The sequence below is a fragment of the Silurus aristotelis genome, assembly GCF_946808225.1.
Source record: "Silurus aristotelis genome assembly, chromosome: 20".
NCBI classification, from domain to species: Eukaryota; Metazoa; Chordata; class Actinopteri; order Siluriformes; family Siluridae; genus Silurus; species Silurus aristotelis.
Genome location: NC_139593.1, coordinates 6,661,407 through 6,676,792, shown reverse-complemented (window position 1 = coordinate 6,676,792; position 15,386 = coordinate 6,661,407). Strand labels below are relative to the sequence as shown.

The window sequence follows — 15,386 nt, the reverse complement described above, 5'->3', positions numbered from 1 at the left end:
GGCAAAACTTGGTGTCACTACAATGAATCTTAAAGAACCATGACTTTCAGCTGCTTTTTTACTTCGAGAATAATATTACGCATCTAGCGGTGCCCCTGCATTAGTTTCACCCAAAAAAAGAATAAGAGGCAGTCCAGCTGTGCAGTGGTTAACATTACACCCCCTTACAGCTCCAGGGTCCACATTTCAATCCTGAGTTTCTTTAGGTTCCTCAGATGAAATAATGTTCCATCAGGGGGTCTTTGCCTTGCATGCAGTTTTGTCTTAATGAATTTATTGAATTGAATAAAGTATATATTTAATTAGAAACAGGGTTTCCCTAAAGTATTCGTACCATTATATATATATATATATATATATATATATATATATATATATATATATATATATATATATATATATATATATATATATATATATATATATATATATATATATATATATATACATAAGTACATCTTGCTCTCATGATCCAAGATCTTAAGATCATGGATTTCAACCCTCCTCTGTTCCACTAATCATTATCTGGGTACTTCTCTTCTTGGAACTTTGAGTGTGTACACACTACTCACAATATTCATACTATGCAATGAAGATCCCAAGAAGATGTTACTCATAAGAGGACAAATGACCAAATAGGACGTATCCCACTGTCCCCTACTCGCTAAATACAGTATACAGAATTGGTCAACTGCAGAATGGTGGTTTGGGGGGATGTGATGATAATCTGGGGTGTGTGATAGTTGTTTAGGGGGTATGATTGTAGTTTGGGGTTTTGTTGGTTTTGTGGGGTATGACGGTGGTTGGGTTGGTATGATGGTGATTTTGGGGTATGATGATTGTTGGGGAGCATGATGGTGGTTTGGGGGTGTGATTGTGATGTGATTTTGGTTTGAGGGGTATGACAACAGATATGATGGTGGTTTGGGAATGTGATCATGATTTCATTTTTATCTGAGGGGTATGACAACGGTTTTGGGAGATATAATGGAAGTTTGTGTGGTATGATGTTTTAGATGTGTGATTGTGATTTGATTTTGGTTTGAGTGGTATGACAACGGTTTGGTGAAATATGATGGTATTTCGGGTGGTATGATGGTGTTTTTCTTTTCTTTTTCTTTTATTTGTGTGGGTGTTTGTTGACCTAACATTCAACGAATATTCCACATTCACGGTCAGTACAGATTCAGTTCTCAGTCATCACAGCGTGTTGTTCCTGTCTTAATTCTACTTCCCCCATCCATTTGTTTTCCCAGTTTATAATTTACTGACTGGAAAAAATCAGCTCACGAGAAGGCACTGGACCTGAGGGGAACAAAGTGTTTTCCGCATTAGGAAAAGCTCCGTGGAGAGCGGCTCGCGCGCGCAACCCCACCGTGAGCGCGCGGACACCCTCTAGTGCCGGAGCTTTCGCGGTTATGTTCATTCTGTGCGTCGCGGCGAGACGTAGTTGGTGGTGGTGTGGATATAAAGCTCTGGAAACTGCTCTTCTTCTCCTTATTTTTGTTTCCTCCATTCCCCGAATGAAGACGGAACGTCGATCCGCCGTCACCACGGCGGGCGCGAGCAGCACGAGCGCGTCGACGCCGTTCGCGCGGAGAGTTTGGCGCCGAAGTGCAGAGTAGTGACGAGGAGGGAGAGCGGTGGGGGGGGGGGGTGTTGAGGGGGGTCTCGCGCCCAGCGCCTCACGCACCCTCGAGACGCGCTCTCGAGCCCAAAGATGTGCGCGTGAGGTGTGAGGGGAAAAAAAAAAAGAGGTAGGGGCGGGAAAAATAAGGCGGGATTTTGACAGGAGGAACTCATAGACAGAGACACTGAGAGAGACACCGCCAGAGAGAAACACAGACACCGTGGTGATGTCCCGAGGACCTTATTTTAATATATCCGTATACAAGGAGAAGGAGACGTTCACGACTGTTTGATGGGATAAAAAAAAGCACACCGAGAGAGGACAAGTTTGTCTCATGTCCCGAGCAATGGATTGGTATCGGAGCCGCTTAGTTTGCGGTCCACCGTCGATTTGAGGTCTAAAGTAGTTTAAGGATTTTCTATTGGTAATCTGTTTGTTTTCACAGAGGACCCTGGCTGGAGCGGATACTTAACCCCAAAAAAGAAAAGGAAAAAGGAAAAAAATGACTTTCCAACTAAGAATTTGCCTCAGTTTTGCGTTAATGGGAGTAACCTTATCGGACCCCGAGCATCCCAACCAAGGTGCGTTGTCTTACTAGTGAGGCTCATGGCTTGATGAATGTCATATATTCTAGTACTGTACTACACTTTTTACTACACTGTACCATGTTATCTCATGTTTAAAACCTGAAAGCTAAACTCTGGAATCCACCATGAATTACATTTATTCTGTGTAAATCCACAGGGGAATGTTTTTACCTCATAACATCAAACTGTTTGGATGAAGCAGATATGGGAGGTTTGTTCCAGTTTCAGCCCAAATGTGTAATAAATGAAAAGTGTGTGTGTGTGTGTGTGTGTGTGTGTGTGTGTGTGTGCGTCTGTGTGTGTGAGAGCCGAACTGTACTTTTCCTTGTTGCTGGGGTGATAAGCACCTAATATCTTTTCATATAGCAAACATGAAATAAATACGCAAGAACCGACGTGGATATGTCAGGAGAAATCTACAAGCATGTGGCACGTGGCACGTGATCCAGCAGAAATGCGGTCTAATAAATTAAGTTAGTGGTGGTTTAACTCTCATCGAGCTTGTCCGAACACCTTGTAAAGCCCGCTCGGGAACACTTAAAGCACCACGTGGACCATCAGGGGAATGAGATACTTAAAGACGATGTACCCTTTGATAGTAGAACCAGTCATGGGGTGAGGTGGCTTTATTTACGTGAGAGCATCACAAGAAGCTGTTGTTGTATTGGATGGGCAGTTTGGTTTATGTTGCTATTTCTGTCCGTGCTCTTTAAAATTAGGGGGTACGCCGGATACAATGTACGTGCAAGAAGGTTTTCGAGAAATAAGGATCGCATGTATTGAGATCATAGTAGTATAGAGGGTCCTATACTGCACACAATACCAAACTGAATATCAAGTAAAGAGGGGTTCACGGTCAGCGCTAATACAAGTCAGAAATTTGGGATTGGATTGGATGTTCGAAAATATCCAATTATCCATCAGCACGTGTAACCCGACCTATTTCATAAAATCCTCTATCAGACGTCATGACACACTACATTTCTGGAAATTTGCAGAAATTCGGCTTGGTTATGATACATCTCTGATTTCTCGATTCGACATACGCATCCTAAAAAGAGCGTACATCCAGTATATTGGATTTGCACTTAATTACTCCTACGCTCCACATAGTCACTATAGGCATTTAGAGTTTCCTATTTCTTTCCCTCTGGGAGATCAGAGAGTTCCCTTCTCAAAAGCACTTTAGAGAAGTTTGTAAGCCATTGTGCATCCTCTGAGTTGTCATGAATATATTGATCTGTAGCAGCAGCACATTAAAAAGACGCGTGCGATGGATTGATCAGGGTGGAGAAAAAAAATACCTTCTCAAGGTCATTATATTTTGTTTGCAAAAAACACGCCTGGGAAACAAACAAATTGAAAGTCCTTCCCACGTGTAGAAAGTCACACGTATCCAATTTAAGGCTGACTCATTCCGGCTAACATTAAATTAACACCTACGGTAGATGAAACGGAAGAGCAGGGGAGCACCACACATAAGTTCAGGTCAGTCTTGTGTGTGTGTGTGTGTGTGTGTGTGTGTGTGTGTGTGTGTGTGTGTGTGTGTGTGTGTGTGTGTGTGTGTGTGTGTGTGAAAGTGTGTGCAAGTGTGTGAAAGTGTGTGTGTGAAGTGAAGGGATAGAGAAAACGAGCAAGCGAACAGAATTTGTGTAGGACGTACTCCAGACAGAGCCGATTGAACAACCTCAGTCGTGCTGTGGCTGTGCGGTTTTGTTTTTAGTTTTTTATTTATAAGCCATTGTTCATCCATTTTTTATCTCAGTAGCAGATATTTGTAGTACATAATTACTGTAAAAAATAGATTTGAGGAGGGTAATAAGCGAATAGACTGATTACGGGGGAAAAAATAAGAAGGTTATTATTAACATAGGGTCATTGAAGACTTTCATTCGACCCCCAAACACACACCTACAGGCTCTTGTCCAGCACAGCATGGCGTCGATTATAATTGGCTCCAGCAGGGACGAGAGGAAAACATACTCATGTTACAACACAAGAACAAAACTTTGATATGATGCAGCAGCCCTGGAACATCCTTTCCACTGCCATTAGCTGCAGTGGGGTCACATTCGATAAAAAAAAAAAAAACATGCTGAGCCTGTGATAAAATGCCATTTTCCAAATAGTTATGTAGTTATAGTCAGGAGAAAACAGTAAGGGGGTCAAAGAGAAGGTCATAGTGATGGAAGGCAGTATACAGGAAATAGTTAACAATGAGATTGATTAAAATGATGTGTATTTTCCACAGGAGTGAGTTTTGCCCTTCAGACTCTGACTCAGTAAATCGATGCAACTTGAGTGGCATGTACATAGTAATTGCCCCGTCACCCATTTCAACACTTTTTTGCCCCCGAAAACTGCAAATAGTAGCTGATATATATTTCACCGAACCTCCCACAAATGACTTGTTACAATGGTCTGACTTTTTCTTATGATGCTGATAGCGATACGAAAAAATGGTCAAAATATAAAAAATTTTCTCTTAGCATTTTAATTTGGTAAAAAATACGATACGTTGGGATGCTGCCAGGATTTACACATGTCTCGCCAGTGGTCCACAGAGTCCAGTTGTCTCGGTGTTAGAGCACATATTTGTCTCGGTGTTTTTGGTGTTTCAGAGCCCAATTTGAGCTCGTGTGCCCGCTGGCCACAAACATATATATATATATATATATATATATATATATATATATATATATATATATATATATATATATATATATATATATACTGTATAGTTTATACATTACGGTAGTGTAAATTACTCTGTTTTGCAAAATTATGTACCTATACCACCCCTTATTAATCACATTCTTTAAGACTCCTGTCTCCACTTTTCCGTTTTTCAAGTTACGGTGGGGTTATCAGAACTCTGGAGCTACGTGTACCTCATTAACATAATGCTGGTAATGATAACTGTTCAAATATTAGGTGCATTATTTTAATATATAATATACATGATCATGGATATATTTATTCAATATGGCACATTCTTTCTGGAAGGCATGTCAAGTAAACAAACTCAATATGTCGAGGACGCATTGTATGTCACAGAGCAGCTGGAAGCTATCGATGCTCTTCTGCATACTTACAAAGTCTGTGATTGACAAGGAGAGAAGAGACTAATGCCATCTCTCGCTAAAATAAAATGTATCTTTCCTGAAACTCGATCGCTGCAGGATTCCTAAAAAAAAAAAAAAAAAAACTCTTTAGCTATAAATATGATATGATATTTCACCCCAGCAGCAGTTCAGTTCTTACATTCATTTGAAGCAGCTGTTCCTTTGGCCTAATCTAAGATCCATACCTCTTTTATCCGAATCCTAGCCTCAAACACTTAAAAAGATTTCAGAAAAAAAAAGCTTAATAGGGTGAACGACTCCAACCCTCCTTCCAATCAATCCTACGCACTGCAGGGTCTTCTCGCGAGTGGTGATTGGAGTGGTGTAGCACTCTCGACCGTGGTCATTTCAATCCTCTCCCTCACACATTAACTGGGGCTCCACACAACCGCTTGTCACCAGCAGTATCGAGAGTGGTTGAAAGCCCAGCTAATCCACTTTGAGACAGAACGGCACCAATAAGAGTGCATCAGTGATGCTGGCTGGGCCTTTATCAATTCATCCGTAGGAGGATGATGAGCTGGAGAGGCAGAGACAGCAAGAGGATTATAGAAATGTAAAGATAGGGGGGGTGGAGATAGACACAGGGAGATGGATAGAGAGACGGAGGGAAAAAGCGTCTCTTCTTGCAGATGGAGAGAGAGAGCAAGACAGCTTTTACACTCCAAAATAGCTCTTATTAATTTATATCATAGATGAAGGATATTGTGACTATAGGCTGTATGTCTAGTAGAGTTTGTATGCTGTATGTAAGGTTAGGTTTCATTCATTCCAGTCACAACTCAAAAAATTCATACAAATAGCATTAATGCCTAACAAAAAATGGAACTACTTTTGTAGGGATTATATTATAGATTACTTGCTACTAACACAAAACTTTATATGAGGTGGTTTTAAAAAGCTTCAAGACTAATGGTGCCATTCTGACCATGTGCGTTACCACGTCTGTGATTTCATCACTGGACAGCAAGTTAGAACAAAAAGCAAACATGACATTCTGCATGAAACTTGGCAAATCTGCCACAGAGATGTTTGACATGACATACGTTTCACATACGGCAATGCTGCAACGAGTCGTTTGTGGTGTTTTGAGTGACACAGGCTCTTTAAGAGCAGAAAAACATCACTGGAAGATGACTCAACCTCCTGAAAAGTCTAAACCATTCGTCAACTTGTGCATGATGATCATCGGAGAACAATCCACATGATCTCACATCCACACTCACCCTACTTCCCGAAGATGAAGATCTGGCTCAAAGGTCGCGTTTTCACACCGTTATGGAGATCCAGGGCGAATCGCAGAAGGCGCTCGACACGTTCCGGGAGTGGCAGGAACGCTGGGAGCGCTGTATTTTGAAGGTCATAGTGTGTAAACGTAAATAAATAAAGTACCTTTTTGTAAACACTTTTTGATACCACCTCGTAAACACCCACAGCATGTGGGAGGACACTTGGAGAACCAGGAGTAAACCCAGAGGGCTTGTTAAACATGAGCTATCTGCTGCTCCTTAATATTTTATTAAAAATGTTGTGATTAGTCTCAGTGGCATTGGTAGCAAGAGCGTGTGGTTCCCCCGAGCCTGAAACACTTGAGCTCTTTATTCTTGGCTGAATCTTTTCCATAAGTCACCTAATCAAGAACACGTAATTATGCACAAAAAAAAAACAATCTAGCTTTCTATATATAAACCCAATACTAATATCAAGTACTAATTTCATAAGTACAAAAGTCCACCAAAAAAAGTTTGTATCTGGTAAAATCCTGTAGAACTGGATATTATTATCAGGATATTATCTGCGATGATCACGTTTGTTCAGTACATAATATATGTCAACGGTTAGGATTGGAAAATGTCAAATCTGATCTGATATCGCTGCAGCATTCCGCATCGGAACAGTCCTACTCCTACTCGTACTGCAGGCTTGAAAGCACTTGAGCAAATGTTAAATGAAAAAGACACATTTGTAGAACATAAGTGCAGTGAGAAGTGAGAAAATACAGCTAATAGCTTTCAGTGCGTTTAGTCAAGGCCACAAGGAGCGCATCACAGAGGCAAAACTCAAGTATTCTTTCATTTTCTCCGAGTGTTAAGCGTGTACGTCTCTGCAATAAGTGTTAGAAGTGCGTATGCGGGGCTCAGCCTAATTAGGTTGCTTGCTTTGTTAAGGTTCTGAGCTCATTAGCAAATTCAGCTGTATTATTGTTTCAGGGCTGAAATGAATACCTGTAGAAACGGCAGCTCTCAGTGGACCGAGATGATTACCCAGGCTAGGAGCTGATGCAACGCACTATATTTTTCTCCATCACTCCTACAGCTGCCAGTTGGCAGCACATGCCTGCATTTGTCAGGAACATTTGAGATAAGGCAGCGCAAAACAGCCCGTTCTGTTCTTCCTCCTCCGTTCCGGCAACTAATTTGTCATGATGATCTACACTTCATCTCCATCCTTCACACGCCTCCCCTCGTGCCCCTAGCAAGCCGATTCCGTCCTCCAGCTCTCGCACGGCCACATAACTTTCAGTAAAGAGTGCCATAAACAATGGCATTGGCCTTTAGCGGCAAGCAGTTAAAGCTTAGCACTCTGTTTGTGGCTCCTATCATTGCTGCATGAAGCACTCGTATTGATTTCAGCAACACACACAGGAGTCGAATCTCTGGGGCTTCCACTTTATACCTCCAACACTTCAATAGCTCTTCAAAGAGAGAGTTAGAGGTTTTGTAGCGCTTTGTACTTCCAGCTGCTTTGTGTGTGTGTGTGTGTGTGTGTGTGTGTGTGTGTGCGTGTGGTTGCGTCTTAATCCAAGGTCACCACAGTGGTTTACCAGAGATAATTTGAACCAAACATGCTGGTCAAACCATTATAGCTTATAGGATTCCTCTTTGTTTTCAAAAGGTTCAAGCTTTATTGCAGGATTGCTAACATTTACAAGAAAACGGCAGCATTTTTTCTTTTTATCATCCAGCCTAGCAATCAATTACTCTAACTTCCCTCTCACCCAAGCACACGCTTCGCTCCGTTGTAATTGAAATCAATTTGGAAATCGCACCTTGACATTTCCTAGCATCCCTTGCGCTGTGATCTCTGCGTTAACCCTCGGTGCAGCTCGTTCTTGCATCTCCCCGGGAAAAAAAACGACTTTGCAGAGAAAGACTACTAAAGCACGAAGCACTGACATTATTGGATCCATTTGCATCAACTGTTCAACAGAAGAGCCATTCTTCTAAGTCTGAGGTGATCATGGCTATGCCCTGTCGTTGAGGCTAATCAGCACTGCAAGAACCCTCCATTGGCCATTCTTTTTCTTTTTTTTTTTATTGTGATGCCGTTTACTCATTCACCGCCATGTGATTAAGCATAATTGGTGCTGAACGATCTGAAACTGATAATTAAGCTGATATGAATTTTTTGCTGTAATTTCATATATTTCATATATTTCATAAATGTTAGTTTTAGGAGAGAATTACTGGGAATGAATGCAGCTCAATGCTAGAAGGATTATGTACTCTTGGATAGCTCTGTAGTCTCTTGATGAGTCTGACACCTTGGTTATTCCCTGAATCCTTGGCATTTACGTGAGTTCATTTTAGAAAGTTTTCATCTTCGTTAATTTAGACCTTGTCATGGATACCAGAGCTGTGAAGCTTTATTTCTTACAGTGCCTACTATTGCTGGACAGATTTTTGGGGAGATGTCAGAAAAGACCCAGTTTTTATAGAAAAAGACAACACTCCTAAAGCCAGGTCTGAGCTAAAGGGTGGTGGTGTTTGCAAAGGGATGCTCTGTTTCCTGACCCCTGCATATAAAGTTGTCTGAAATGGCGATGAGGAGCTATCTCATGCAAGATGACGGGTGGAGGACAGATTCAATGCCAGACAGACCAGACTATTACAATAAAACATGGCTGGCATCTTTATCCCATCTTAATAATCCTTGACTATTAATTCGTATGAAATTGGGCAATATTATATATTTAAGATCCCTAATATTTTCATAGATTATAATTTTTTCATGTTAGCTAGGACTTCTAATTAGCTTGTAGTTAGCTAATACTTCAGCTATCCTAGCAAAACTATAACACTTTAATATTAATTACTATAACTGTAATATTATTTGAATTAATAAGTTATTAATCCTACCTTATGGTACATAGGTGTGCTGTATATTTATGTGTGTGTGTATATGGAAACACCTCAGATTTTATTGTTTTTTTAAAAACTTGAGATTTTTCTTTGGTTTATACGCAACAAACTAGGTAATTCAACGGTATAAAGATTTACTTTGTCCAAACAAATCTATAAATGTACAGATGTTCCACATTATTTCCATTAAAAAAATCCTCCTTTAGCATGAATAACAGCTTTACACACTCGCAGCATCTGGATAGTTAGTTTGAACAACAACAACATTCAGCCGAAATACTTCACCATGCCTCTTATAAAACTTGCCAACAATGTTCTTTAGTAGTTGGAGATTTCTTACTGCGATCTTGTTCATCCGAGAGCAGGCTATTCCATATTGATAACACTCCAGCCTCCAACTGTTTGCTCTCTAAATAACGCTTACAGAGCTCGGACGTACTCTTTGGCTCATCGTCTTGTTGTTTGTTGAAGTCGGTTTCAATGAGCCGCAGTCTATATGGAATTGCATGGTGTTGAAGTGTGGAATGGTTGCCATGTTGGTTTCTTTCACCTGGAATAAGTCTCCAACCTTCTAAATATACCTATATATATATATATATATATATATATATATATACATATATATATATATATATATATATATATATATATATACATATATATGGGTCCCCTGGTGGTCTAGTGGTTAAGATGCAGCGCTCCCACCGCTGCGACCCGGGTTCGATTCCCGGTCAGGGAACCATCCCCAGCCACTCTTAGTGCCGGTCCCAAGCCCGGATTAATTGGGGAGGGTTGCGTTAGGAAGGGCATCCAGCGTAAAACATGTGCCAAATCAAACGTGCGGAGGATCCGCTGTGGCGACCCCTAACGGGAGAAGCCGAAAAGAAACTATATATATATATATATATATATATATATATATATATATATATTTTACAAACTGTTCTTTTCCCTTTCCTAATTTTCTGTATTTAAGTGTTTGTGCTAAAGATCTTTTGCTTATTTTTACAATTGTTATGTAACTTTGTAAACAATGTACCACCCCTGGTATTCCACACTTTTTGCACTAATCGCTGTAAAACTACTCAGACACCACCAACTGGAATGAAAATTTCTTCTTCTTTTGTTCTTAATGAATCAAAAACACACACATGCACACCAGTGTCCCTGATTGCATGCCCATCTCACAAACTCCAGAATAAAAGGAATTTACTCTGTTTGCATTGTTAAATGTCAGTTTTGTAACGTCGCCGTATAAAGAGGATTCCTGTCAGTAAAGTGCGAACGGTGTGGCATAATATCATAATGCTGCATATTATCACATTGAGTGCTGTGTAATTTTATATCTCAGAGCCGGATAATGGATCTAATGGAATCTGTTGTAAGTACAGGTGTGTGTTTCTCTCTCCCTCCCTCTCTCTCTCTCTCTCTCTCTCTCTCTCTCTCTCTCTCTCTATATATATATATATATATATATATATATATATATATATATATATATATATATATATATATATATATAGTGAGGAAAATAAGTATTTGAACACCCTGCTATGTCCACTGTGAGAGACATAATCTAATAAAAAAATACAGAAATCACAATATATGATTTTTAAACTATTTATTTGTATGATACAGCTGCAAATAAGTATTTGGACACTTGTCTATCAGCTAGAATTCTGACCCTCAAAGACCTGTTATTCTGCCTTTAAAATGTCCACCTCCACTACATTTATTATCCTAAATTAGATGCACCTGTTTGAGGTCGTTAGCTGCATAAAGACACCTGTCCACCCCATACAATCAGTAAGAATCCAACTACTAACATGGCCAAGACCAAAGAGCTGTCCAAAGACACTAGAGACAAAGTTGTACACCTCCACAAGGCTGGAAAGGGCTACAGGGAAATTGCCAAGCAGCTTGGTGAATAAAGGTCCACTGTTGGAGCAATCATTAGAAAATGGAAGAAGCGAAACATGACTGTCAATCTCCCTCGGACTGGGGCTCCATGCAAGATCTCACCTTGTGGGGTCTCAATGATCCTAAGGAAGGTGAGAAATCAGCCCAGAACTACACAGGAGGAGCTGGTCAATGACCTGAAAAGAGCTGGGACCACTGTTTCCAAGGTTATTGTTGGTAATACACTAAGACGTCATGGTTTGAAATCATGCATGGCACAGGAGGTTAAACCAGCTTAACCCCTGCTTAAACCAGCACATGTCCAGGCACGTCTTAAGTTTGCCAATGACCATTTGGATGATCCAGAGGTGTCATGGGAGAAAGTCATGTGGTCAGATGAGACCAAAATATAACTTTTGGGTCATAATTCCACTAAACGTGTTTGGAGGAAGAAGAATGATGAGTACCATTCCAAGAACACCATCCCTACTGTGAAGCATGGTGGTGGTAGCATCATGCTTTGGGGGTGTTTTTCTGCACATGGGACAGGGCGACTGCACTATATTAAGGAGAGGATGACCGGGGCCATGTATTGCAAGATTTTGGGGAACAACCTCCTTCCCTCAGTTAGAGCATTGAAGATGGGTCGAGGCTGGGTCTTCCAACATGACAATGACCTGAAGCACACAGCCAGGATAACCAAGGAGTGGCTCTGTAAGAAGCATATCAAGGTTCTGGTGTGGCCTAGCCAGTCTCCAGACCTAAACCCAATAGAGAGTCTTTGGAGGGAGCTCAAACTCTGTGTTTCTCAGCGACAGGCCAGAAACCTGACAGGAAACGTTTGACCTCTGTAATTGCAAACAAAGGCTACTGTACCAAAATTAACATTGACTTTCTCAGGTGTTCAAATACTTATTTGCAGCTGTATCATACAAATAAATAGTTAAAAAATCATATATTGTGATTTCTGTATTTTTTTGTGGACAGTGGACATGCACCTACGATGACAATTTCAGACCCCTCCATGATTTCTAAGTGGGAGAACTTGCAAAATAGCAGGGTGTTTAAATACTTATTTTCCTCACTATATACAGTGGGTACGGAAAGTATTCAGACCCCCTAAAATTTTTCACTCTTTTTTATTTTGCAGCCATTTGCTAAAATCATTTAAGTTCATTTCTTTTCCTCATGAATGTACACATAGCACCCTATATTGACAGAAAAACACAGAATTGTTGACATTGTTGCAGATTTATTAAAAAAGAAAAACTGAAATATCACATGGTCCTAAGTATTCAGACCCTTTGCTCAGTATTTAGTAGAAGCCCCCTTTTGATCTAATACAGCCAGGAGTCTTTTTGGGAAAGATGCAACAAGTCTTTCACACCTGGATTCAGGGATCCTCTGCCATTCCTCCTTGCAGATCCTCTCCAGTTCTGTCAGGTTGGACGGTAAACGTTGGTGGGCAGCTATTTTTAGGTCTCTCCAGAGATGCTCAATTGGGTTTAAGTCAGGGCTCTGGCTGGGCCATTCAAGAACAGTCACGGAGTTGTTGTGAAGCCACTCCATCGTTATTTTAGCTGTGTGCTTAGGGTCATTGTCTTGTTGGAAGGTAAACCTTCAGCCCAGTCTGAGGTCCAGAGCACTCTGGAGAAGGTTTTCGTCCAGGATATCCCTGTGCTTGGCCGCATTCATCTTTCCCTTGATTGCAACCAGTCGTCCTGTCCCTGCAGCTGAAAAACACCCCCACAGCATGATGCTGCCACCACCATGCTTCATTGTTGAGACTGTACTGGACAGGTGATGAGCAGTGCCTGGTTTTCTCCACACATACCGCTTAGAATTAAGGCCAAAAAGTTCTATCTTGGTCTCATCAGACCAGAGAATCTTATTTCTCACCATTTTCGAGAACTCCATGCATGCTTTCATGTGTCTTACACTGAGGAGAGGCTTCCGTCGGGCCACTCTGCCATAAAGCCCCGACTGGTGGAGGGCTGCAGTGATGGTTGACTTTCTACAACTTTCTCCCATCTCCCGACTGCATCTCTGGAGCTCAGCCACAGTGATCTTTGGGTTCTTCTTTACCTCTCTCACCAAGGCTCTTCTCCCCCGATAGCTCAGTTTGGCCGGTCGGCCAGCTCTAGGAATGGTTCTCGTCGTCCCAAACGTCTTCCATTTGAGGATTATGAGGGCCACTGTGCTCTTAGGAACCTTTAGTGCAGCAGAAATCTTTTTGTAACCTTGGCCAGATCTGTGCCTTGCCACAATTCTGTCTCTGAGCTCTTCAGGCAGTTCCTTTGACCTCATGATTCTCATTTGCTCTGACATGCATTGTGATCTGGAAGGTCTTATATAGACAGGTGTGTGGCTTTCCTAATCAAGTCCAATCAGTATAATCAAAAATTTCTGTACTCAAATGAAGGTGTAGAACCATCTCAAGGATGATCAGAAGAAATGGAGAGCACCTGAGTTAAATATATGAGTGTCACAGCAAAGGGTCTGAATACTTAGGACCATGTGATATTTCAGTTTTTCTTTTTTAATAAATCTGCAAAAAGGTCAACAATTCTGTGTTTTTCTGTCAGTATGGGGAGCTGTGTGTACATTCATGAGGAAGAAGAATGAACTTAAATGATTTTAGCAAATGGCTGCAATATAACAAAAAGTGACAAATTTAAGGGGGTCTGAATACTTTCCGTACCCACTGTATATATATATATATATATATATATATATATATATATATATATATATATATATATATATATATATATATATATATATATATATTATATATATATATATATATATATATATATATATATATATATATATATATATATATATATATATATATCCCATTTTTAATATCAACAGTGATTAGGTGTGAGTCGTGTACACAGAGCAATGGGCTTTTTTTCACTCAGTGAAATGGGTTGATGTGAGAAAATGAAGTAAAATTTATGGGAATAAATAGGCACTAAAGCATACAGTAGCAGATAAATACACAATTTTAAATGTAATATAAGCCGTCATATTTTTTTTTTAATGGAAGTCAATAACCATTCTGTATTCTGTACAATGAGAAAGAATGATCTCAGTGGCAAAAGTGGAACATGGAAAAAAACAAAAACAGCATTCTTTCTTGACAGGTTTCTAAGTTTTCTTTTTGGCAGTCACTATTTGTAAATGCGCGGCCACAGTTTTAGTAAACAACTTTAAAGCTTTTAATATGTTCCCCATGTTGGCACAAATCTCACATGTGGGCCAGGGTTAACAGCACTTTACTGTCATTGGCTAATGAGATATGGACAGACGGGTCCCAAATACTTCAGTGAATTTTACAGAGCACTCGGGATGCAGCTTTTGAAGTTTCCATAGCTTCATTTTTGCTCAATTATGGTTTATGAATGTGTTGGGGGCTTTTTTGTTCAGTTGTGAAGATATAATTTTCTAGAATATATAATTGTGTATAATAATTAAATAATATATGCATAAATGAAACACTGAAAACAAGCATTTGAACGTATAAAGTAAATCACGTTTGAAAAGTTACTGTCATAGTAGACAAATGCTATAAAAAGAGAATGGAAAGGCGAAATGCAGCAAGCTAACAGGTTTGATTAAAAAAAGGGAAAAACCACAACAGTGAATAAAAATGTAACCGTTTACTGCTGCTGTTACTTGCTGCTTTTAGATTTGGTGTTTGTTCACACCGTTTTAATTGAATCCATCGCTATGTCGCGAGCGAGCTGATTGCACAACCTGATGCTCGCAAGTCACGACAGAACAGATCTGGTGCAACTGTCCTGAAGTTACAAACAGTTTACACAATACACTTCATTAAACTACACCATTTTCACAGGGATGAGGATTCTACAGTTTTTGCTCACCCTGCTGATGTTTCGCCTTCATCCATGATTCGGGACACACACTTTTTTCTGCTGCCAGTTCATCTGCCTGCGAGTACATTTTCAATGCAGGTTTCCTTCTTTCTTTCATT

The 15,386-nt window shown here is 40.2% G+C and overlaps 1 protein-coding gene across 1 annotated transcript in view; it reads left to right on the top strand.

Moving 5' to 3' along the window:
* Window positions 1–1,386: 1,386 nt before the first annotated feature.
* Window positions 1,387–15,386, top strand: part of epha6 (eph receptor A6) — a 194,162-nt gene continuing 180,162 nt past the window's right edge. The window contains exon 1 of the mRNA XM_083522744.1: window positions 1,387–2,211. Coding sequence (XP_083378870.1) covers window positions 2,133–2,211 — 79 coding nt within the window. The 5' untranslated portion in view covers window positions 1,387–2,132. The remainder of the gene's footprint in view (window positions 2,212–15,386) is intronic.